General features: G+C 41.4%; 2 protein-coding genes across 2 annotated transcripts; one reads left to right on the top strand and one right to left on the bottom strand.

Moving 5' to 3' along the window:
* Positions 1–3,899: 3,899 nt before the first annotated feature.
* On the top strand, positions 3,900–14,873 carry LOC119141456 (aprataxin and PNK-like factor). The gene is given in 6 exon segments (XM_037373820.1): positions 3,900–4,267; positions 4,890–5,131; positions 5,134–5,206; positions 5,208–5,303; positions 12,014–12,139; positions 14,626–14,873. Coding segments are annotated over 6 exon segments (975 nt in total). The 3' UTR covers positions 14,696–14,873.
* Positions 14,874–16,128: 1,255 nt separating this feature from the next.
* Positions 16,129–21,570, bottom strand: LOC119141455. The gene is given in 2 exon segments (XM_037373819.1): positions 16,129–17,172; positions 18,544–21,570. Coding segments are annotated over 2 exon segments (3,192 nt in total). The 3' UTR covers positions 16,129–17,007.
* Positions 21,571–27,008: the final 5,438 nt, after the last annotated feature.

Genomic DNA, 27,008 nt, shown 5'->3' with positions numbered 1-27,008 from the left:
TGCAGTCTTACTGTAAGTGTGATTTATGCTGACATTCCCTCAAATGCTACACGTGAGTATTTCTCACTCAACTGCCTCAAGTTAAAATAGTAGTATTTGTTAATATGTATTAAAAAATCATTAATTTTCTACAATAGCAGTTGACTTCCATAACACTATGTAAGCAAAAGAGGCTTAAGATGGGTTTTTTGAATACTGACAATTTATTTTAGACTGTCTAAACTCAGGTCTTGAAAGATTTCACTCTGCCAGACATAGAAACACTGTTGCACTCCAGTTGTGATATCCCTTTTCCCAAGTTGTCACATGCACATCTTGCTCAAGCAACATTATTGTCAAAGTTTCTCTCTGCTACATAAAAGCATATTGCACTTGTGGATATAAAAGACAGCACCCTTACTTAGATTATTACCTTACTACCTCATAACTCTTAGTATCTCTGATTTCATCACTTCAAAAATTCACCAGAAGCAGATAAAACCACAGCATCAGACTAAACTACACCTTAACTGCTGATTCAAATAAAGGCATTCTCTTCAGATATGCCTAATGCTTACAAATAATTTTGGCTGGTTTTGATCAAAAAACTATTATTACAATAACGATCAAAAATAATAATCCTGTTTGCAAAATGCCTTTAAGCCAGCCTCCTAGTCCCAGCCAATTTCCACATTCAGAATACAGCATAAATACAGAATAAATTATCTCCATCAAGGCAAAAAGGCTTCTCTTTAAGCACAGAGATGTTTGCTAGTTCAAGGCAGAAACCCATTTCTTGTAGGGGACACCTTCCCTTAACATTCCTGTGGCTACAGATTGTATCCACTGCTGAGTATTGGATAGCAAGTGCAACCTTTTTTGCTAATGCCCCCAGTCTGATGAGATTACTGCTGGAACCCCAAATCACGGTACTATTTCTTATAATAGTGCTTTGGTTACTGCTTTGGCTTTATTGGTTCAGCAAGGGTGTGTTTCTGGCCACCCTAAAAAGGCATCCGTCATGACCAGCAGGTATCAAGACCCCCCTTTTCTTGGGAGTTCTGAGAAATCAGTTTGTCACGGTTGCCCTGGATATTTTTCTTCTCCAATTGTCCCCATTTGATTCATGTTCTCCCTACAATTTTGTCAGTCTAAATATTTATACTATGAGTCAGTGCCCCAATGGGTCTTGTGACGTTCTTCCTTCCTGGGTGACCCTCTTACAACAGCGGGGGCCATTCCTCACATCAAGGTCTGGCATGGCACATGTTCCCACCACTCGGCACCTACTGGCTTGCAGCCAACAGCAGAATTCAAGATTCTTCTTGGTGGCAAACACAGAGGCCAACCCAGTCTTGCCCTTGACTACGGTAGGAGGCACTTGACCAACCTTATTCCTTGTACTTTGTTGTCAATGCAGAGTTTCATCTGCGCATCCCATAACAAGTCGCTGCCATGGCAAAACACACAGATTTACATTGGTAGTAGAACCACTACACAGTGCGTTTTATTTCAGTTTTTGTGCCAATATCCCCCACAGCCCTGCTGACCAAGGGATACTGTTTTACCCGAACTGGGCAGGCCCCCCTTTTCATTTCTGCTGTAACAGGTAAAGCATTTTTCGCCTTGCCTGGAGTTTACTCCCGGATATACCTGGTTAAAGATTTTGGTGAAATGGCATTCTGATTTTTTTTTCTTAATTTGTACTTCAGAGGTTTCACAATGCTTTTTCCTGGCGGCCAGTAGCTCCCACAACTGTAATAAATTCTTTTCTCGCTGAAGTTTAACACCAAATAAGTTGGTTTTGTATTCACTAAAAATCCCACCTCCTTTTTCTCTAGTCCCCAGCTTTAATTTAACCAGTGGATCCGCTAGGGCGGATTCCCCAGGCCTCTCAGTCTGGTTCTGATGCAGTCACCGGAACCCCCTGATGGTTCTTCAGCTTTGGGCAATCTGGCTGCCCGTGCCCACTTCCCTACGATGTGCCCACTGATCTGGGCCCGCAGGGCAGGGTTCGCTCTTTCACCTCTGCCAGGCATCCCTCCTCTGCCTCTGCCTCGTCTTCTCACCTTAGTCCCTCTGCCAGTTTTCACTTTTCCCGAAGCCGCCGCCGTAGCTGTGACTACAGCACGACTCAGCTTTTCTTCTCTGACCTGCTGTGCTTGTGCCGTGCTGCTTCTGTCAGCTTCTCTACATGGCGATTACCCAGTAACAGTCAACCCTTTTTCTACTCCTGTTGGGTCATCCTGATAGTCTTTCACAACCGACTTCCAAGCATCTAAATCTCCCATCACAGATTCGCCTTTATTCCCGCCCGCCCCCCGCCCCCACTGCGTGCCCTGAAGGGGCCAGTTCCCGGTCCTGTCGTGCTGCAAATGCTGCGGCCCTTGGGGTGACATTGTCAGGTCCTTCAGCTCTGGTGTCAGCAACAGCGACCCCCGCCTCCTCGCACTGGAAGGATTCCGGGCAGGAGATGCTCCCTGCTCTGCAGCAGGCACAAGTGCCTGCCTCTGCAACAGCACCCCTGCTTTGACCCTTTCGAACCCTGAACGCAGATCTGCTCTGTGCTGCTTTAAGTCTGTGTCCTTACCTGTGGTGCCTTTGCCAGCAACCAGCAACCAGCCTGCCACGCGTCCAGCCTGGCTCAGCCGCACCTCCCAGCGGGTGTGGGGCTTTGTACAAACTCACCCCAAGACTTTAACCCTTCCCTGGGGTCCTTGACTCCCCCGCCTCAGGTCCTACATTAGTGCAAGTTTTTATCTCCCAATACGCTTCACCCCAGGAGGAGCCACAGCCTGAGGCTCTGTCTTTACAAAACACAGCGATCCTATATTACACAAAAAACTTCAACAAGAGCATCTTTCTAGTTTAGGTCTCAGTTTTTCCTTGTCCTTTTCTAGAGCCAAAGTCAAAGGATCAGGTGGTGCTATATTAATCCCACGCTCCTTCTGCCACACTCTGTATGGCTTCTCAATGTGAAAAACAAATCTGCATGTGTCGTCCCATTTCCCTTGTCATCTTAAAAATAGCATTAACTGTAGCGAGGTGTTACAGTTTCCTGATCTTCTAAGATACATAAAGGCCACCATTGGTTATAATATTTTATCAATGTTTGCTTGACGTGTGGAATCAGACTCCACAATCTTTATCAGATTGTAAAGTAGGTATGTTTATTCAGCGCTGGGCAGCACCAGGGGTAGTCCCACCAAAGCCGTGTGCGCCAGGGGCAACAACTTGTCTCAATTTATATAATCAAATGTTGCATATACATAAGATTTCCAAATATACCAATACATATTCATAACCTAGCCCTGCTTCATATTAAAATTAGTTCCAAGAAGTCATTTCCATATGTCCTCCCAACTGTTTGCGTAGTGCCTCTTGCTGGTCATGGGGGTCATGGGGATGAAGGCTTGGTAGTCTTTCTCACTCTGAACCTTCTCTCTTTGCCAGACTCAGTTGCTCCTTGGTCTTTGTCCAGACTATTGAGTTGGTTTTAGCTAGTTCTCATCACAAACTGTCCTTCAGGAGGAGCTGTAGACTCCTTGCTTCAGTTAATTTACACAATAGTTAGTAAAACAAAGCATTATTTATCAACAACAATCTAGGTAATCGTTAAGCAATTAGACCTACTAAAACTTCTTTAACCCTTTCCCTCACACTCCCACCCTGCGGTCCTCCTGTATTCTTCCAGTGAGCCAAAATACAACCCAAAGGGCTCATGTTCACTCTTTCCCCACTCTGTTGACCTCCCATTTCACCTTTATGCAATACAGTAAATAATACAAATTATCACAAGTTGCAGGTTTCAGCACTTGCTTTGTAGCTGAGTACGTCTCAGTTGCACAAAACACTCGCACAAAAGGGCCCGTTACACACTCACTCTGCTACCAGATAGATAGCAACAATACCATTTTATGATGGACATTCCGACCTCAAACACCGTTATGCCACCCCAGAACGTCAAATATCAACAAGAGGTCTCAACTAATACACGGTACCGAATTTTACAACAGATGACAAAATGGCCAAAAGACATTCTTGAAGAGAACCCAAATTGGCCAAAACACACCACTTGGGAGAAAACCTGTTACCCCTCGAGAGGCCCCTTCCCGCTACCGCAGCGAGGAGAGCACCCGAATTCCCACCCCCAGCCTTTCCAGGGGCAAGCACCAGCGCTCTTTACCTCACGTAGGACGTCTCCTCACAACTTACAGGTATCCCCAACCCAACTGCAACATACCTGGTCCACCGACGATGGTCCCTGTCTGTCCTCGCAGTCATCTAGGTGAGTAGGGGAGTCCTCCTGAGAAACCCTGGGGGCACCCAGAGGAGTCCTGTCCTCAGCAGGTCCTACAGCCGGACAGAGAGGGTCTCACCTGGGTCACCAAACTGACATGCGGAATCGAACTGTACAACTCGAGGGCAGTTACAAAGAGGTATGTTTATTGCAGCGTTGGGTGCAAGGGGGATCGCTACTCCTAACTTGCACGCTGTTTCAACAAGCCGACAGATATTTATTATACAAAGTCATGCAAATACGTAAGGTTTCCAAAAATTCATTATCATAACCTCCTCCCTCTGGCGCCTCTTCAGGATGTACTTTTCATCTTATTGGGCAGTTACCTAAATTTCCTGCTTACCTTTGCATACATTAGCAGTCTGTTGTTTAGTTTCTGTTACCTACTAGAGTTCTTTACACTTCCATCATCTAACCTTTTGTTCAAGTGTAACACATCTGCTGGCTAACGATGAGCCCCAAGCTAATATGTGCCCACGGGGCTGGTTTTAATCTCTATCAAGGTCCTTTCCAGCCTGGGCTCTACTATGATTCTCTCACTTTGAAAACAGGAATGATGAGGCAGAGTTTGACCTTAAAGCTTTTAGTTCTGAAGAATGTACATTTTCAGGTCCTTCAAAATGGAACCTTGTTCCACAGAATGCTCTGGATTTCCTCTTGAGAATACCATGAGAAACATGGCAGGGAATGGCAAGACTGGAACAAAAACCCCTGGAAGTTCTGTGGGAAGAAAAGCTAGGCAGCAGCATAGTAAATTGTCTAAAAGAGTAGGTCAGATCTCCAGTAAAGGAAATAGAATTGAGGAAACAGTAAACAAAGAGCAGATGACTGGTTCTGCAAGCCAACAGGCTCACTGGGCAGGACTTCCTGATCTTTTGGTGCCCAGGAAGGGACTCTTGAGCCTGATGCAAATCTGGATTACAAGACAGATTTCTGATTCAACCAGAAGTGCAGATACTTCAGAAAGCTCCAAACAGAACAAGCGTAAGAGGACACCTTGCGTGTATGGAACAGGCTGTTACAGGTGAAGCAAAAATAAACCCAGCTTAAGCTAGCTTGTTATTAAGAAGTACTGTATTAGCTACCAAAAACAGTAAAGTCGTTACAAGCTTTGATTTGAAAGAAATCTTTTGGTAAATGGGGACTGATGAGAAACCAATGGCATAGCAAGAATTTTAAAAGTATAAAAGGAGGAGCCAGGATGTCTTGCTAACTTTCAATATAACCTAAACAAGGGATGATGTACTTCAGCAGATTAAACGATGCAGAGTTCTAGGAAATAAGAAACAAAGGTCCACTTTAAAAAGGAAAGAAATAAACCCCCCTGTGTGTACAGTACATGTACCGGCAGGGAGAAGAGATGTAAATGATTGAAATGCCCAACATAGACCCTGTAGGCTTATTTTATTTGCAGCTGAAACTTTTATGAAAGATGAAGTTATTGTATGCTTTGTGATCTGACTATTTAAAATGCTTATTATTTGTTATCCCTAAACAATGGAGAATTACTTCTGTTGTAACTTGGCCAATCTGCACCATTTTTTTTTTTTTTTTTTTTTTTTTAAGCATTCAGTCCCCTCTTAAAACCAGAACAAGTCACACTTATAAACTCCCTGTGAACCCTTATCTGGTCAGTGTCTTTGGCGATACTTCAATTGAGGGATGATTTTTATTTTTTTTTCTGCTACTCATATCCTCTCAATTCACAATCTGTCATACAAATGTTTTGTGCGATACAAATGTTCCAGCAAGATCCCAAAAACCCCAGTGCTGAGTGCCTGGTCTCCTGCTAGTTCTTTCTGCCCAGAAAAGATCTGTAATGCCATGTGTTAATATATTGAAGAGAAGATAGGCGTCTAGAGGTGTTCCTGAGGGTAGCAAGTGACCAGTGACCTGAGAACTGCCTTTAGGAGAAGATTTTGAGCACTACATAAATCTATGTACATTGTAAGCACAAAAGATAAGGCTAATCCAGGAAACAGGAGGTCCTGTGCTTTTTTTTTTTTTTTTTTTAAATATTATCACTGTTACTACTTTTGTATTTTTTACCTCTTCCCCCAAGGGGCTTGAGTGACAGTAAAAGCTTAGGTTGTTCAGCAAACAAGCAAGCACAAGTAAATGGGTTCTTGTGTATGTTTGGTGTGCCTGTTGCTGCAGATAACTGCGTAAAGCTGTTGTGTTCATGAGCACATCAGACTTCCAGTTTTCATGTAGCATTCCTTCGCATATCTCAGTTTTTGCCCTTCATGATTATGAGGAGGACATGGTTCATTAGGCAGCCAAGCTGATCCAGTAGTACAAATGCAGCCTTTAGTTTGCTCCAGCTACTTTTCATTTTGCTCAGACAAGTTTTCCCCTCCGTGGGGGTGAAGCTGATTCAGTGCTCTGACACGCTGAAGGATTCCTAATGTTTTGGAAGGCAAGTTTTAGTTACAGGTAACATGCAATAGGAGTCTGCATGTGCACGTTTCTTCTTGGGTCTTTATTCTAAAACATTTGGCAGCAGTACTTTTGGGAAGTGTTGCTTTGTAAGAAGAAAAGAATGCTCTGAAATAGCACATAACGAAATCTTATTTTGTTGGAGAAATTTGTAAATAGGAAGTATCAAAACCATCAGCTTTGATCTTCAGGAAATGTGATGAGACTAAACCTGCTTGTTTGCAAAGAAAGGTGCTTTATCGTCTGTCCTGTATGTGCTTTTAATGCAAGACCACCAAGTAGTCATTCTGCATCAATGAGATAGCTATGTTGCAGTAAAGCAAGCCATTGCAGTTACCCATATTCTTGACAGAAGTGTATATAAGTGTGATGTGAATGGACGCTTTGAAGGAACGCACTGATAGCGTATTCAGTTTTTGATTGTGTAGTGTTCTCCTTGAGCAAAACCTGTTTTTTAGAGTTGCTAAGGAAGAGGAGCTGCTTTGAGTGCTCTTTTGAGTACGATGAGTAGCTGGTTTTTGTCTCCTTCCATTAACCTTATGAAAGGTGTCTTCTAGCACAATGTGCTGTAGGAGTCAACGTCTTAAATGAGGACTGCTTTGGTAACCATAACATTTCCTTACAGTGTTCTTTCTAGGTGAGGTTTCATATAAAATGTCATTTTTCCAATAACTGAATGCCCTTCAGTTTTCTAATCCGTATTTTATAAACTCCTAGTAAGAGATACTTGTCTTCTGCATATGACAGGCACCTTTGGTGGGTGCGTGGTTGAACAGCACAAATGGAAAAGATGAAATGTTAGTTTAGTTGATTTTATTAGATGTCTCTAACACATAGCTGAAATGTTTAGGAAATAACTTTGTAACCCATAGCTCAGTTTCTTCATTTATGAATTTGAAAACACTGCTTTTTGAAAGAGTCAAGCTTGATTCACACTTCTCTCTGCAGAGATTCTTCTTCTTATCCTCCGTCAGTGTGAGATTCTCTTCCTGTGGCAGTCTGAAGCTTTTTCCAAATCGAAAGAAACTGCTGTTACCACTAGGAGGCAAGTGCTCTGTCTGTGTTATATCTGACTATATTTGTTGTCAAGGAACTTACTCTTTGAATACTGTCTTGTGTTCATTTTCTTGTCTGCTACTCGCTTTTCAGAAGTTAGAAGAATAGGGATTTAAAAACAAAAACAAATTCAAACCCAACCCCCATTTCGAGTTGCATAGTAGGGGTGTGGTACAGCTGAACTCTCATCTCTGAAACTGTAATTTCACAATTTTTGTCCACAATTCTGTCCTTTGGCTAGCCTGTGGTACAGTTCTGTGCTGACTGGGTGTGTGTGAATCTTTCCTGTAACTGTCAAAGCAGGGCATGCTCAACCAGCCTTTCGATTTGTATGTGCATTCTTCTAAATACTGTGCTCTTTGTTTATGAAAAGAAGTATTTTTCATTTCACCTTCAGCTTGTAAATCTGGCAGCTACAGACTTGCATCTGTCTTTTTATGAGACCTGTTTTCTAGTAAGACTTGGAGTTTAGAACTTATAAACATCTTACACGCACTTGTGGCGTTAACTTCAGGCTTTAATACTATGGCTTTATAACTAGTGCTGGTGAGTCATTACGTTTTCCTTACCAGTTTCTTTAGTAGGCTGAGAAAATAAGCCCTTGAGATGACAGGGGTCTCCTGCATGTGATTAAGAAGAGCCAGGGATTCTGACCTTACCACTTAAATTTGTTTTAGAAAAAGCTTTTAAGATGCTTTTGGGAGCTGCATAGATGAAAACTGTCTTGAGTATTTCACTGAGCGATGCTCAGCTGCTGCTGGAGATGACTGCATTGATTCTGAAGAACTTTGTAAGTGTTACTTGCATAATTTTTATTTGCATAATTTTCTGCCACAAATTCAGAGCTTCTGTGTATGAGAAGGCAACTCTCCTAAAACTTTATTCTTAAAATAGGCTTTAATTGGTTATTTTTTGTGCGAGTAAAGCTTAATGATTTGTTTTGATCAAATTAATAACGTATTCCTGTGCAGCAAGGTTTTGTTGTAAAACTAACTTTGGAGTGCAGCTTCCAGCATGAAGGGTGCTGTGCTCTTACAACTCAGATCTCTTGTATTCAAAAAAACCCAAACAAACCCTCAAACAACCCAAACTCTTAATAAAAGGAAGAAGATTTTTGCAAGAAGGGATAATGTGTACTTAATATTAGCTGTGCATTTCTCTGCTTCTATTTATTTTGCTGGATATCGTTGCACAACATCTAGAAATGGAGTAAGTATAAATTATCCACATAAAGGTAAGAGAAACTATGATGTTGTTACTAGTCCTGAGCATCTGAAATAGGACATGTTTAAGGTGCTTCACAGGTGATGAATAATTTGAGGAGCATCATCCACTGGCCCAAAGAATCCTGAGGCCCAGTGATAGGGTGCGTACCTCAAGACCCTTCCCTTTTTCTTGCTTCCTCCTATACAATTTTTTTTTTTCTTTTTTCTCTCCTGCAATAAAGGCTCTTTGGTATTGGCCAAATAGCTTTTGAAGTAAATTCATGAAAGGAACTGGCTATCACCTAAAACAGAATAGGTTAGCTAACTGGCAGCTCTTAGGCCTTCTTTCCTTCATGACTATGATGCTGCATGTATCTTATTGTAGGAATAAGTATTAAAATGATTTCACAGAGCATTAGCTGCTTCTGTGTCCCTTTGAGAAGATGAATTGTGTTTCAAATGACTGAACTCAAATTCTGGCTAATATTGCTAGTACGTTAGCTCCGTGCATTTAGAAAACAAAGCAAGTAGCCTCTAAAATGACTTGGTTTCATCCCATTTATTTTTAAATGGCAAAAGAAGTAGGCAGCCAGCCTGAATGTGGGGTTAGAAGTGATGTTTTCTGAGAACTTGTAGAATAAAAGACTGGTAAATGCAGCCTTGCAATGATATCTAGTGAAACAGTATTTACTTACCCTACAGTCTGCAGAAATCAACAGAAAAGTCCAGAACCAGAACAAGGCGTCTGTCACCTGTGTAAATAGGACTAAGGGACACTGGATCTCTGATAAGTAGCTCCTGGAAGAGTTTATCTGTAGCTTGCTTGCTGAGTTTCCCGAGTGAAAGATACCAAGCAGATGGAGATGTAAAAGTATTAATACTAAATATCTAATCTGTTTTCGGTGCCTGAAAGGAGGCCTGAATGGTTAGTGGGGCTCACGGTGCTTAAGTAATCATTTTGCAAAAGCTATAACAAACGCTTTTTCTCTTACGGTGTTGGTTGAAATGCTGAAAATAATACTGACTGTTCCCTAGAAAGTTCATAAGAGCCCGTTGTGGTCAGTGAGGAAGCTGCTGTGTATGTCGCTAGCTGCATACGTGCTTCTGGCTTGGTGTTTCTAAATGCAGCTGTAACAAGTGCAAATGACAGCAGTAATCCCTCTGCAGTTTAAAGTTATCATTGCTCTTGCTTGAGGCAAGCAGTTCACTTTTACAGTTTGCACAAAGATGTTGATTATGTACACTGGGGATTAGTGGTAAATCACTGAAGTATTTTGTGTATATCTTTTGGAAAATCATTTATTAAAACATCTCACTTTTCTTGCTTTCAAATATGCTTGAAAAAAAGTGTCTCTAAAAGAAATCAGAGGGAAAAAGTAGATTTGCTTTTAGTACAGTATGTTCACTATGACATAATTTTTTGTAGTGTCTTTTGATCTGCCCCATGAATTTCTCCTGAAGTCATAATGTATTTTTCTGTGTTCTTTTTAACATCACTTCTTCACAAAGTGATGTTGTTTATAGCTGCCTTGTCTTGTATGGTGCTCTCATCACTAACATCGGTGTGGCTCAGCTACACACAGAGTTATGTCTTAGGGTACAACTTCATGTCATCGTTGTGATTTGGTATTTCAAATAAAATGCCACGGTAGCCAAGGCAAACCTGAGAGCATAATCAATGTAATGTCCAGGAGACTGCTCCATTGTTTTGCCAGTTGATGGGGTCAATAGATAGCACACAGAAACCAATACAGAAGATACCCTTGATGCACTGTTTGTTTCAAATTAATGCAGAAAATAAGGCAATATGCACATACAGAAGGATTAGCCTACGATACCCTGATTCAAACAATAAAACAGATAAGCAAGGCAATGCACCTAATCGTTACTATTCACAGCTAGCTGTAGTGGTTCAGAAAGATACATCACCCGTTGCCCTAACAGGTTGCCATCCTCCAGCTCCGCAGTCGCTGGGGAGCCCCTGTTGCACGAGGATCTGGAGAGCCTGTCCCGGCAGCTGGGAAGTCCTGCGCAGGGCATCTCCTGGTAGGTGAGGTCTGCAACGTCGCTGCAAGAGGGTTCAGCTTTTATACTATTAATAAACAAGCTCACGTAATTCCAAACGTGGAAACATCTGGTTTCACTCTCCTGTCAGATGCCACCAAAGCCTGGCCAGGGGTTGGGAGGAACCGAGGGAGTTCCCTTTATCGACTGGATTTTAACCACCGGTTTCCAGACAAGGCCAAACAGCTGGATTCATGGCTTTGGCCGCCCGCCTCTAAGCAAGGAAGGATGCGCTGTCTCTTCTCTCATGATTGTAGTTTATCCAAGGTGCATCTTTTGCTAATGGCCATACATGGTTCACTAATGACCGTGCATATTTCGCTAATGATTGGATACTAAATACATATATTTAAGGTTGGGTTGGCGGGTTCTTCTGGAGGTCAGCTTCGGCTCAGGGCCTGCTGCTCAGGCCCCAGCACTTCATCCCTCTGGAATAATACGCTGGCATTTGAAGTGTTCAAGTGAGTAGTAACTTGCATACGGAACAGAAGTAATGATTGAGACATGCTGCCTGAAGCTCACAGGTGATCACCCGAGAGCGTGGGAAGGCTTCAGGACTGCAGTTGCTCGGCTGCCATGGGTTGGCCCTCGCAGCTTGAGCTCAGACTTTGCGAGAGGTTTGTGTAGCACTTGGTAACTCCAGAGGGAGTCATGACAGAGCAAGCCACGGAGCGAGATTCATGCTATGGGACTACATCAGTAGATTGTGTATGTGTTGGAGGCCTGAAACGTAAAGCTGATGATGGCAAATAGGAGAATTCATGTTTTAACCTCTTGCGGCCTCTGCTGAAACAAAACTTTTCTTCAGTTATCCTGAAAGCAGGTCTTACATTCTGCACCAAGTTAAACGTTAAAAGCTTCTCTTTCTGTAACCGCTGAAAATGTCACTGATTCAGTAACACCTTTCTTACCTCCACTTCTCCTGTTTAAATGGAATAGTCAGTTCTTGATCTATATTTGTCTTTTGCAGGAAGAATCCCATTCACTTTCAGCAGTTTAGTCACCCTAATGACGATGACAATCATGAAACAGAGATCGTAACTCAGGATAACAATGATAACCGGCCTGAATGTCTGTATGGAACGGCTTGTTATAGGTAAGAAGCACTGTACAAAATGGCTTTTCTTGTTTTACAGGTTAAGAATGTTCTCCCCTGGAGTTGCAAATTGACAGTAGGATAGTGATGTTAAATCTTGACTGTGGCTTTCCAAATTTACTGGCGCCAGACTGCTACCTTTATGCCACCAAGGTCTGTGCAAAGTATTTGTGATTTCAGCTGGTGAACATGAAGCCTTGACTTTTGGAACCTGTTCAGTGGCCTAGAGATCAAAACTTTCTCATTTTTCAACCTGAAGTAAACTGTTCTTGTATAGAAACAATAATTTATTGTTACATGTTCTTCTTGATATGTAACTTTTAGTTCAGATTTTGACAAAATATTTGTTAAGATTTTGTACAAACCCTCTATTTTAGTCAGTATTTGATTTGTTAGAAAGCATAATTTAGGTACCAGCAAGAAAATCCAGTTTATGGCTGACTGCTGTTTCTTTTAGCAGCTGTTGATTTTCTTCAAAAGATCCTTTTGTTCCATTTGTTTCTCAATATCTAGGTTTTACACTTGTATTTAGCAGAGTGTAAGGACTGCTTTGTAATTGATGCAATGGACAAAAGGATATATTTTGAGACAACAGCCCTTCTGTGGGGGCATATTGAAACTAACAGCTGCTGTTAAAGATTGTGCTTGAGCAGAAACATTTTCTCTCTCTCTCCCTGGAAGCGTGATGATCCTAAAGAGCGTGTTCTTTATAAAGTGTAACAAAATGGGAGTAACTTTTAAGGAAAAGCCATCTTATGTTCAACTAATGCAGAAGAAGTGTTTCTTTTCTCAAAAACCATCTGTGAGATGAATTTCTCATCTCAGGATGCGAAATCTAGGTTTATACCGCTCCTGAAATTGCCAACATACTTTTCAGGAGTACAATGGACACTGTCCAAAACTAAAACTGTCTCTCCTTGCAGATAAGTCAACTCCTGTGCTGTATTAGTTGATCATTTCTTAAACAGCGTTTCATTCTTTTTGGGGTAGAAGAAAGGAGGCACCCACAAAGCAATGATAATTCTTTCCACAAAGCAACAGGTGTCATTTGAAGGATTTGGATGTTATTTTTGTTGTCTTTATCTGTTGGCTACTACTGGAATACATAATTGAGTTATCTAAATGTTGTGCCTTGAGTTGGGATCAAATGCTCTGATGCTACCAACACTTGCAAAACACTGGATTAAGCAACTGTTCTGTTTCAGTACGGTATTTAATAGAAAGCTGTACTTGCATGTTTTTATTCAGATAACTGTCCCTTCTAATGCACATGAAATGCACTTTGGGATAGCAGTAGCTATAAAACTGTAAATCAGCTTCAAGTATGTGAATGTGTAACAAGTTATTTGATGTAAAAATAAGATTTTCTTACTGAAGAGTATTCTGTTTTTGAAGAATAAGAAAACATAAGCAACTAGTTTTACAAGGCAGTCTTCACAGCAAGGGTATTTTGTAAAATATCAAAAAAATTCTGCAGTTATAGAAATTAATCTTGTGTTTCAAGCAATGTCAAATGGTATGTCATTCTTAAATAGTGGGCTTTAATTGTTGATTCTTTTTCAGAAGGAGAAATTAGGACAACTGAACCAGTTTTCTTCCAAAGTTAGAATTTTTTTTAATTTTAATTTTCTGCACAGAAGTAAATTGAGCTGAAACAATTTTAACGTGCCGCTCTAATACACTAACACAACAGATCAGCACGGTGTAAGTGGGACCAAGTTAAAACATTAGAACAGCATTGGATAACTGCTTTAGGGGGTGGGATAAATCAGTGTGTTCATGACCTGGATCGCAGCCTGAATGAGGGGAGCATTTATTGCAGATCAAAGAGTAAGTTGACTTTAAATTTTTAATTTTCATTGCATTGATGCTGTTTTTTAATAGAAGACATACACACTTGTATATTGAACTTCCCAGATTGCAGCAGCATATTGCAGAAATGAGTAAACTCTCTTAACAGTCCTTCTTTGGCCTTTCCCTGTGATACTTTGAGACAGGCAATTCTTTTCAATTTCTTTAATTTTCCCAAACTATTTGATTTTTAGCCTTATGTTGCAGAATATGGAAGTTACGGCTGGGTATCTCAGACTTGTGATGCACTGTGTGTGCATTGCACTTTGTGCACCAGAGGTTATGTTCTGGTTTTGGTTTTAGTGAGAGTAAATAATTGGATCAGTTCTTATTATGCTGAACAAATGCATCTCATCTTACAAGTTTGGAAACTATCTCATCTCTTGGTTTTGGTCAGCTGTCTTTTTTATTTTTTTTTAAAAGGCTGAAACAAAAGGAACTCTTATGGAACCCTTTTTTTCTTCCACCCTACATTACGTAAGCTGAGACACTGCAGTAAGGCACTGGTCACAGAATTTTATTTTAAAAAGAAGTGAAAATTATTCACAAAATACAGAGGAGTTCTGGGAACTTGTTAGGTTCTTGTTAGGTGTGGAACAAGGTGGCAAATCAAGCTTTTACTGTTTTCTTTGCAGGAAGAATCCACAGCATAAACTAGAATACAAGCACAGTGCACCTCCAGGTAAGCCAAGTTGTTCAGTATAGCTCAAAGTGGGGGGAAAAAACCCCCAAACCCAGTAATGGATGCCAACACCTTGGAATAAAATGCTTTAAGTGAGAAAGTAACATTGCATTTGCAGCTTGCTCTGTATTGCCCTGCACCCTTGCTCTTCTTGAGCATGCGGTGTTGCCGTTGTCTGTGATAAGGAAGGTAAGGCTGCTTGGCCGCTGCACACTTACATTCATTTTTTCAAATGTTTTTCAACTGAAACAAGATGGTCTGGGTCAGACACCGCTGACATAGTTTGTATGCTTTATATCTTAGGATTTGACAAAAATGCCAGGTGGCAAGTGGCTGTTTTCATGAGTTTAACAGGTTTTATTGAAAACTAAGCATGGTATAGCATGGTCTTACCAGATCTCTCTATTCTGCTTCCTCCATTTGGAGCTGGAGTATGTTTCAAAGAACGTCTTCAGAATTTCTTAGTGATTAAGTATTCTTTATTGTCGGCGCCGGGTGTACGGGGGATCCTTCCACCAATCGTACACACCCAGAGGGGCAGATTATCTTATATTTATATAATGAAACAATGAATATTCCATTAACGCCTATACATATTCATCACCTGAACCCGCCTACCCTCGCTTCGTATGTTAATTAGCTTATCAGTCCTTCACGCTTGCGCAGATTCTTCCAAAAATTGTGGGCCGGGGTCTTTAGAATGTGGGCAGTGGTCTATGGGAGGAAGGCCGTAGGTCTTCCTCACGGTGTACTTTTCACCTTAGGTCTCAAAAGTGATGAGTTGGCAGACTTGTAGAGATCTTTCCCGGGGTTTTTACAATACTCCTTGTTAATTTGACTCAAGGCCATCCTGCTGTCCCGTTATCTCCTTGGTAGGGCAGCTTGCTTTGCAGATAGGGAGGACAGCTCCCCTTGCAGAGATTTGCAACTTTCTTGCCAGAACAGTCTATATGATCTTTCAGACATTTTAACCCCTTTGTTGCTATACAATTACATGCTTATTTATGCATTAAAATGAATATTGATTTATGAGTACAAACTTGACCATATTATTTACAACTTATTCACATCATTCCCCCCTTTTTCTCGATACAAGCAAATTCTTTTGCATTATATATATTTTCTCATGTTTATGCACCAGAACATGCACCTAAACACTACGCATGCATATACACCAAACACTGTAAAAACTACTAACATAGTAAAAATCTGTTTTATCCATCGTAGGTCAGGCAGCCAGGAGGTTAACTTGTTCCATATTCCCTCAAAGCTCCAAGAGAGATCATCCTTTGTAATCTCATGTAATATTCTGGTTTGTTCCCAAATCTTTTCTAAATCCAAAGTTACTCTCTTGTCGTTGTTTATGTATGTGCAACAACTTGTATTTATTAGTGTGCACACTCCTCCTTCTTTGCTAAGTAGCATATCGAGTGCCAGTCTATTTTGTAAAGTCATTCTTGAAATGCTTTTAATTTCCTCTTGTTGTGCCTGTATGGCATCAGTAGTAAAGTTCATGGCAATTTCCATAGTAGCAGAGAGGTTTACTAAAGCTTTTTCTAATTCACTTACTCCCAACCATGGAAAAAACCAACGAGCAAAACTATGAAAGGCAGTAGGTCTCTGTATAAGAGGATTTGTACTTTCTCGTCTAATCCTTTTAATATATGATCTAATTAGTCCTTGTGTCAGATTATGAACTATGAAGATGTGCGGAACAACAGGCCCTACAGCACATTCACCCTGCCAGCCCAAGGGTAAAACCTTTCGGGCTTTGTCTCCGCATATCCAGTACCACCCAGTCCCTGAGGGAGTGGGCCATCCCTTAGGAGTAGTATTGTTTCTCCTCCTGGTCTGGTTTTTATTCCAAAGATTTGCCCCTCCATATTTCCAATAGGATGTACAATTGGGGTACCTGCCTATGAAGACTGTTTTCCCGCATCTTTTATCAGTCGAATTCCCTCCTGTTTCAGGTTCGGTCTTATTCAAGGAGCACCTTTGGACACACGGGACACCTCTACTAGAGTTCAAAGGAGCATTGATATCCAGTGACCAAGACAATTCCTTAACTTCTAATTGGGTGTACTCTGAAATAGTCATTTTTGAAAAAGCCGCATGTATTTCGGAATCATTCGGAAATGCACTACCTATCAGGGGAAATCCCCGACCTGCATTTTCAGGCATTTGAGTACAAATCCAGCAAGAGGTTAGGTTGAAATTCTGAACAATATTCCTTAGTAATTGTAAATACATATTCTGGTCCCATGCATTGACATTCCCTATCCACAACCCGGATATCAAGGTAATTATTGTCCATCCTTTCGACACAACCGTAACTTTAGGGGTTCCATTTGCGTAGCTTCCCATCGTGAACCTGGAGCTTTTTTACTCTCGAGTAGTGGATCCAAGCGACTTGTTCCTTAATCTTGATAGCAGTATGAGTTGTCAACAGTACTTGATGCGGTCCACTCCATTTTTCCTCCAAAGGTTGCCCTGAAAAAGTCTTTATATATACATAGTCACCTGGTTTGAAAGAATGAACTGGTTGATCTAATCCTCTGGCCCTGGTTCCTAGAACGTGCTTTTGTACCTTACTCTGTTGTTTCTGTAGTTCAGATACATAATTATATAAGTATTCTGATCCTAGCTGTGTTAAGTTTTCTCCGCTAAACAAAAATTGATAAGGCCTTCCATACAAAATCTCAAAGGGGCTTAAATTTTCTCTCACTCTTGGTTTAACTCTGATTCTTAATAATGCTAACGGGAGAGATTGTGGCCATGTCAGATTAGCTTCTTGTCCTATTTTAGCTATTTGTTGTTTAATTAAATGATTCATTTTTTCTACCTGTCCACTTGCCTGTGGCCTATAAGGAGTATGTAATTGCCAGTCTATCCTGAGAATTCTGCTTATTTGCCGTACTATTTGTGCACAGAAATGAGAACCCCTGTCAGAAGACATTGCGGCTGGGATCCCAAAACGCGGGATTATCTCGTTTGTCAGAACCTTAACCACCTCTCTTGCTTTATTCGTTCGACAGGGAAAGGCCTCGGGCCATCCTGAGAAGGTATCAGTTAATACTAATAAATACCGATACCCCCCTTTTCTAGGAAGTTCTGAGAAATCAATTTGCCATTGTTCTCCGGGATAGTTTCCTTTACCAATTATCCCAAACTTCACTTTATTTTGAGTATTGGGGTTATTGTGTAGACAAACGCTGCATTGTTGAGTTACCTGTTTTACAGTAGTATACAAATTTCGCCCTACCATTATCCGACTCAAACTCTGATATAGAGTATCAGCACCCCAGTGCGTCCTACTGTGTTCTGTAAAAACTATAGACCAAATTAGGTTGGAGGGTATTATTACACGGTTGTCTTTCAGATATACCCATCCATTTACCCCTTTTTTACCTTTCAGATCCTCAATTAATTTTAAATCTTCCTTCGTATAACTCGGCTTTTGACTTACATCTATAGTTTGGATTTTACTGTCTGGTATTAAGGACAACGCTTTTGTGTCAGCTGAGTCAGCCACTCGTTTGGCCTCTTGGTCTGCTAATCGGTTTCCTATTTCAAATTCAGCATTCCCTCTCTGGTGTCCCCGACAATGCATAATAGCCACTTTTTCTGGTTGCTTTACAGCTTCTAATAATTGTAAAATTTCTTCTGCATGCTTTATCTGTCTTCCTTGAGCAGTTAACAGTCCTCGTTCCTTCCAGATTGCTCCATGAGCATGCACCACACCGAATGCATATTTGGAATCTGTCCAAATATTTATCTTCTTTCCCGCCGCTAGCTCTAATGCTCGTGTCAGAGCAATTATCTCTGCTTTCTGGGCAGACGTCCCAGGGGGCAACGGTTTAGACTCAATTACCTGTTTGGTGGTGGTAACGGCATACCCTGCTTTACGTTGTCCTTGCTTCACGAAGCTGCTTCCATCAGTGTACCAAGATTCGTCGGCATCCTCTAAAGGTTCTTCTTTAAGATCTGGTCGGCTCGAATACACAGTTTCCATTGTCTCTATACAGTCATGGACCACCGGTTCATCCAGAGTTCCGCTGAGAAAAGAAGCTGGATTCACAACATTAGTGACAACAATCTCCACGTCATCTTGTTCCACTAATATTGCCTGGTACTTTAAGAATCTCTGCGGTGAAAGCCAGTGGTTTCCTTTCTGTTCCAAAACTGCTGAGACTGTATGGGAGACTAGCACTGTCATCTTCTGTCCCATCGTAAACTTTCGGGCCTCCTGTATGTTAATAACTACTGCAGCAACAGCCCGTAGACATCCAGGCCATCCTTTGCTTACTTCATCTAATTGTTTGGAGAAGTAAGCTACTGCCCGCTTATAGGGACCCAATTTCTGTGCTAGTACTCCTAAGGCTATCCCTTGTCTTTCATAGGAAAACAGGAAAAAAGGTTTCGAAAGATCCGGTAACCCCAAGGCTGGAGCTTTCATTAATTCCTGCTTTAACTGCCTAAAAGCCTTCTGTGCTTCTCCAGTCCAAACCAATTTGGATTGATCCTTCTTAACCATCTCATACAGAGGCTTCACTATCAGTCCATAATTATAGATCCAAAGACGACACCAACCTGTCATTCCCAGAAAAGTCCGCAGTTCCTTTACCGTTCGCGGTTCCGGTGTCCGACAAATGGTTTCTTTACGTTCTGTTCCCAGCTCTCGTTGTCCTCCCGAGACCTCGAATCCCAGATAAATCACTCGTTGCTGGACCAGTTGGGCTTTCTGTTGAGAAACTCGATATCCATTTAGTCCCAGAAAATTAAGCAGGCTTATCGTCCATTGGACACAGCCCTCTCTTGTCTCAGTAGCTATTAAGAGATCGTCTACGTATTGTAATAAGGTTCCTTCAGAGTCTGGGGTCGACCAGGACTCAAGCTCCTTAGCTAATTGATTCCCAAAGATAGTCGGGCTATTTTTAAATCCCTGGGGTAAAACTGTCCAGGTAAGCTGCGTTTTTCTCCCCGAATCAGGGTTTTCCCATTCAAAGGCAAATAACTTCTGACTTTCCTTGGCTAGGGCCAGACAGAAAAAGGCGTCCTTCAAATCCAGTACAGTAAACCAAACTTGACTGCTTTTTAGTTTAGTCAATAGAGTGTATGGATTGGCCACTACTGGATGTATATCCTCAGTGATTTTATTTATGGCCCTTAAATCCTGAACTAGCCTATAACTCTTTCCATCTGCCTTTTTGATTGGTAATATGGGCGTGTTATATTCTGATTCACACTCAATTAGTAGCCCATATTGTAAAAATCTGTCAATTATTTCTTTAATTCCCCTCCTATCCTCTATCCTTAGAGGATATTGTTTAACCTTCACAGGCTCTTTCCCCAATTTCAACCTTACAGTTATTGGAGTCACATTCTTGGCTTTTCCAGGAATTTCGGTAGCCCAGACTCCTGGGTACACTTGATCTGCAATTTCCGGAGGCACTTCACTTCTAAGATTAGTTTGTATCAATGCTAAGCTTAGTACATTTATTAACTGTTCTTCCCTTATTCTTAGCCTCATTTTTCCTTTCTCAAAAACTATTTCTGCTTCTAATTGTTCTAATAAATCCCGACCCAATAGTGATTTTGGTGACCCCGGTAAGTACAAGAACTTATGTATTCCCACCTGTTTCCCTAATTTATACTTTAGCGGTTTTAGGAAAAAGGCTTTTTGTTGTTGGCCCGTAGCCCCCACTACAGTCACAAAGTCTTTATCTTCTGGCATTAGCTTTTGATTTAACACCGAATAGGAAGCACCTGTGTCTATTAAAAATTCCATTTCTTGTCCCGAGTTCCCTAGCTCTATTTTAACCAGAGGATCTGCTAGGGTAGATTCTCCTGGTCGACTTCATTGATCCGATGAAACATTTGCTATCATGTTTCGAGCTCCCCCTCGCTTTGGACACTCCCCTTTCCAATGGCCTACCTCTTTACAATAGGCACACTGATCTGATCTTAGAGGTGGTTGCTGGGTCCTTATTCGTTTCCCATCTCCCCTATTTTTAACTCGAAAAGTTGGTCCCTGATTATTTAATGCAGCTACTGTTGCTGCTGCAATAGTCTGTCCCAGTTTCTGTCTTTCCTCCCCTTCCCGGTTTCTAAACACTCTCCATGCTTCCTCTACCAGTTTTTCTAAGTCTCTCATGTCTGCCCCTTGTAATTTTTGGAGTTTTTTCCTTATGTCTTCTGTTGATTGTCCCAGAAACAATGAAATCAATTGTAATTTACCCCCTTCTGAGGACGGATCTATCGTTGTAAATTTTTGCATAGCTGTTCTTAAACGTTCCAAAAATTCTGTGGGGGTTTCAGACGGTCCTTGTTTTATAGTGTACAACCTGGACCAATTTACAGATTTGGGAATAGCATTTTCCAGGGCAATTCTTATCCATTCCTGATACCTTTTTAGTAATCTATAATCGTTACCATCATTATAGTCCCAATCGGGGTCTGCTCTCGGGACATGTACTTCCACAGTTCCGGGCAGAACCCCTGAAGCTATTTGCACTTGCACATGCGTCCGGGCTGTTTTTATTACCAATTGCTTCTCTGTTTCCGGCAGAGCTGCTAACATTATTTCTATGTCTTTCCAATCCGGATCTAAATTTTTCATAATTAATTCGAACCTGTTAGCCACCTCCTCCGGGTCATCCCTATAACCTTTTACAGCTTCCTTCCACGAATCTAATTCACTAGTGGTAAAAGGAATTTTAATTCTAACCGGTCCATTAGTCCCCACAGCTTGTCGCAGAGGGGCTTGCATCACCGGTCCCGACTGGTTACTTATTCCTGCCTTACTCCTTGTACGTGCAGTAATCGGGGTAAACCCTTTTGAATTCTTACAGTCCTCGCCCCCCTCATCCACAGACTTCTCCGTCCGGATACTTTCCATATTCGATAGGGGTGGAACATAATCCTCCATCCTACTTTCTCCCTCCTCTGGCTCCCCTAACTTTAGACATCTCTGACCGATACTACATGCAGAGCAACACCTCTTCAACTTTCCTTTCCCATCTTTTCTCATGTCCCTTTCCATTGCTAATATTAAGGGATCCTGTGGAGCTAGATTAATTCCACACCCTTTTTGCCACTCTGGATGATTTCTCAGGGTAAAAAACATATCTGCATACATTACTTCATCCCATTTTCCTTCTCTTCGCAAAAATAGCATTAACTGCAACAAGGTATTATAATTTATAGTTCCGTTAAGTGGCCATTTCTCACCATCTTCCAGCTTATACAACGGCCACCACTGATTGCAGTACTTTATCAATGTTTTCTTATTCACACTTCCACCAGCAGACCCTCCAATAACCCTCCAGTGACTCAGAACACATCCTAACGGGCTTTTCTTTAAAATCCCACCACTCTGCTTTCCTCCCATTTTTCCAGCTTACACTCACAGAACACACTTATCACTTACAGAATTACTACTTACAAAATGCAACACGCAGGTATCTTTCTACAGCAACACCAAGAGCTCACTATTATTATCAAAATATAGCCGAAATCACAGTAACAATTATCAAAGTCAAATTCCACATTCCATAAATCCGGTAACCAAAATAAGCAACACTGCAGCAAATAAGCTTTATAAGCAAACTTGCCAGATTCCAGATGGCAATTAAATGTTGATAAAACCCAAACAAAACCAGAAGTATACTTAGGGTGCCAGCCACAGAAGTATACCTGAGTTTTCCAGACCAGATGTATACCCGAGAAACTAGTTCCCAAGCATACCCAGATGTATACCTGAGAAACTAGTTCCCAAGCATACCCAGATGTATACCTGAGAAACTAGTTCCCAAGCATACCCAGATGTATACCTGAGAAACTAGTTCCCAAGCATACCCAGCAGTTACCCTGCGGAAATCAATTTTCTCGTCTTACGGGTAACCCCAGATTACCGGTAATACCAGAATACAGCAATAAAGAATATTATCACTTACAGAAGATGGGATTCTTGTCTGCCTCCGCAGTGATCCGATGAGTTGGGGAGTCCCTCCGGGAAAATCCCCGGGGGTACCCAAGGGAGTCCACTTCCCAGCGGGTCCTACGGTCAGGCAGAGAGCCGTCCCATCTGGGGTGCCAGATTGTTTCAAAGAACGTCTTCAGAATTTCTTAGTGATTAATTATTCTTTATTGTCGGCGCCGGGTGTACGGGGGATCCTTCCACCAATCGTACCCACCCAGAGGGGCAGATTATCTTATATTTATATAATGAAACAATGAATATTCCATTAACGCCTATACATATTCATCACCTGAACCCGCCTACCCTCGCTTCGTATGTTAATTAGCTTATCAGTCCTTCACGCTTGCGCAGATTCTTCCAAAAATTGTGGGCCGGGGTCTTTAGAATGTGGGCAGTGGTCTATGGGAGGAAGGCCGTAGGTCTTCCTCACGGTGTACTTTTCACCTTAGGTCTCAAAAGTGATGAGTTGGCAGACTTGTAGAAATCTTTCCCGGGGTTTTTACAATACTCCTTGTTAATTTGACTCAAGGCCATCCTGCTGTCCCGTTATCTCCTTGGTAGGGCAGCTTGCTTTGCAGATAGGGAGGACAGCTCCCCTTTCAGAGATTTGCAACTTTCTTGCCAGAACAGTCTATATGATCTTTCAGACATTTTAACCCCTTTGTTGCTATACAATTACAAGCTTATTTATGCATTAAAATGAATATTGATTTATGAGTACAAACTTGACCATATTATTTACAACTTATTCACATCACCCCTAAGAGAAAACTGTTTTTGTCCCCAGCCGTTGAGGGCATGCACTTTGAATACACTTAGAATGAAGCTTTAAGCATAGACTTTGGGGGTTTGTTTTTTTAATTAAAAACATAAAATCCAAGGAAACAAACACACTATGAACTGTTCTTTTTTCTTTGGTGCCTTAAGTAGATTTTTTTTTAAAACTGCATTGGACTACATTTGATGTTAAGGAAAGGAAATCATGTTCCTGAGGACAAGATGAGTGACAGGGCAGGCATGGGAATAGTGCCACTGTTTATGGATTGGTCTCAGGAGCTTGGGTTCCCTTTTTTTGTTTTTCTTTTTTAAGGACATAAAGACAGTGGAAGATAAGTTGATAATACAGAAAGGAAAGACCTCATTTGACTTGTCGCATAGCCCTGAAAACCTCTTCTAACCAAATCCAGCTTTCACTTACATTGTCGTGCTCTCAGTGGAGTCATATTTTTATTGTGATACGCTGCTGTTCACTAGAGAAAATTGAAGAGAAAGGAACCCATCCTGGATGGTTTTTTAAACACACTGATGAGTGCTCGTTGCTGTCAGAGTTATCCTCACTGCAGTGTCTCACCACAGAAACTCCATGGAGTTCAGTTTTTTGAAAGCTGCAATGTAAATCTGTAATTACTCATTACATGAAGTACCAATTAAGCTTTTGTGTTTCTTTATGTCCAGGTTTCACTTTTCCACAATGGCATGTGTTAGACCGTCAGAAAGATTGGTGATTGTATAGCTGATTCACAAGTGTGTGGCACAGGAGTTCTGAGTCTTGCTTCTGGGTGGTCTTCCTGTATAATCTTTACAGTCAAGGGTCATTCCTGGTCTAATTCTGAAACCTCTGCATGCCACCATAATACAGTAATATTTTGTGGTGGGTTAGCCTTGGCAAACAGCCACAGCCAGACTCCCATCCAGCTGTTCACCACCCCACCTTCGGCAGAACTGAAAGAGAAAATAGGTTGAGAAAGTTCATGGGTTGAGATAAAGACAGGGAGATTGCTTACTGGTTGCTGCTGTGGACAAAAGAGACTTGACTTGGGGAAAATACATTTATTTTATTGCCAATTAAAATAGATTCAGATGGTGAGAAACAAAATCAATCAATAAAACCACCTTTCTACCCTTGTTTCCCAGGCCTATGTGCAGTCCTTCACTCCTGACTTCTCGATCCCACCATACGTGGTGCAGCGGGATTGCAGCCAGTACACACCACAGCTGCTTCTCTGCCCCTCTTACTTCCTCACACTGTTTCCCTGCTCCGCCATGGGTCTTCTTCATGCATGGAGCATGGGCTCCAGTTCTCCAGGATACACCTGCTTCAGCATGGTTCTCCATGGGCTGCAGGGAATATTTACTCTGCCATGGAGCACCTTCTGACTTGTCTTGTTGTCTCCATCTCTGGCATTTTCTGCCACTTCTTGAATACACTTTCCCAGACGCATCACCAGCGTGGCTGAGGGGCTCAGCTGTGTCCTGTGGTGGGTCCGCTGGAGCCAGCTGGAATGGCTGTTTCTCACGGAGGCCACCCCCGCAGCCCCACCCTTGCAAAACCTTGCCTGGATACCCAGTACAAATGTACACTACCGTATTTCCTAGCTGTATAAGGAGATACTTGCCATAGCGCCTATCTTGCTATTTACTGTGTGCTGTGGCGTTATGTAACGCAAAGTGACAACAACTGGTGATTGGAATGTGGTGTAACACTTGTAGTTTACTAGTGTTGAAAATTTGTAAAGATTCTCTTTGTGGTTTTTGGTTTTTTTTTTCCAGCGGATTTCTCCACATCCCTCTCTCACCTTCCAGAAAACGTTACACAAGCTTAATAGATTGAACCAGCTGTGACGATTAAACAGAAAGGAAATGTAAATAAAAGAAAACAAATGCTGTATCTAAAGCTATTTAATCATCTAAACAAAGACAGCAGCCAGATAGGTATGGATGTGCATGTGTGTGTGCCTGCGTATATGAGGAAGAGAGGGATGAAGAAAGAAAAAGGAGGAGAGGGTGAGAGCACGAGAAGGAGGGAGGGTAGCCTGGGAACTTGCACACTCCTGACAATGTGAGGCAATGCAGTCACAGGTGCAGTTATTTATGGCAAAAGAAAATATATGCACATATTTTGCATGAGCTAGGCTCAGACAGTGGTCACCTGCCCGTAACTTACCCAGTCAGGCTACACCATAAAAGATCCCTCCACTGGAGTGCCAAAGCTGGAAGAAACATAAAGGTAAAAAAAAAAAAAAAGAAAGGATTAAGTGAGTTGTGCTGCATTTCAGGTGTGAAAGGCAATTTACAGTGTCAGACCTTGGTTGAAAAAAGCAATCTGTTGTGGACAGTGGTGGGTAAAGCATACTAGATTCAATCTGTTACAACTACAATACGTCACTGAAAAACCAGCATCTGTTTGAGATTACACCTATAACAAGTATTTTAAAAAAGGGAATTCTGAAGGCAACTATGGAAACTACAGGCTTTAAAACAAGTTCTGAACTCTTGGGACTAGTAACCCTTCCTGTAACAGCCCCTTAATACTTAATGGCCTGAGCTTTACACAGACTATGAGCAATAAAAGGCAGTGTATCATGTGGGCAAGGAAGCAGAAAAATCTGCTATTGGGAAACTTCTGAAAGTTAAAAATTATATAAGCAATGCAAGCACATTGTGGCTGCACTGGACCTTGAATTATGGTGAGGTAAACAGGGAAATGCTTTCACATTTAATTGCTTTTTTGAAAATATTAATGTTTTCACAAGAAGTGGGTTCCAGTCCTCATCTATTTGATTCTAAAGATATTTATTTTTACTAGTCTCCTTTTTTTCTTGCCTTTTCAGAACTTCGTTATTTCTCAAAACAGGACTGGAGTAAAAATTACTGATAGGAGGAAATGAGAAAAATATATTTTTGTAAGAGAGAAAGAGGATATTTTTAGCCAGTATGTTTAAAGAGTGGTGCTGCCCTAGAGAAACTTGTCTGACAGTTTCCTATTGACCCATGATTTGTGCAGGGTCACTCAATGTATATGTGAAATAAAACCTCTCCTGTCTTTAGTTCTTACTGGCACACAAAGAGAGATGTAGTAGATCAAGTACAAACTATTTTAATTCAGTTTAAGAGATTGCCTGTAGGTCAGGACAGAAGCAAATTGACTAAGACCCGAGAGGATGCCACTACGAATTCAGCTGGAGGACAAGGAAATTTATATGGCTGTCAACCTTTTACATTTCATAGCAGTACAGCTGCTATTTGTCTGTTTTGCCTGAACGTTTACAATCAGAAGAATTAATTTTTAAAAATACAGTAATGATTCCTTAGGTCAGGGATTTTTGTGCCTTTAACTCCTAACTGAAACTTTAACAGAAACACTTTCTAAATGCATATGAATAATTAAATTGCTAAGTAGTACTTTTACCTAGCAACTGAATTACTGTCTATCGTATAGATTGATCATAGAGTCACAGAATCATACAATACCAGCTTGGATGGGACCTCAAGTATCATTTGGTCCAACCTGTCTTGGCAAAAGCAGGGTCTAGATAAGATGGCCCCAGCACCCTGTCCAGCTGAATCCTAAAGGT

This window comes from Falco rusticolus, chromosome Z (genome assembly GCF_015220075.1).
Source record: "Falco rusticolus isolate bFalRus1 chromosome Z, bFalRus1.pri, whole genome shotgun sequence".
Taxonomy (NCBI): Eukaryota; Metazoa; Chordata; class Aves; order Falconiformes; family Falconidae; genus Falco; species Falco rusticolus.
Note: the sequence above shows the minus strand (reverse complement) of the source record. Positions and strands in the feature narration are given on the sequence as shown.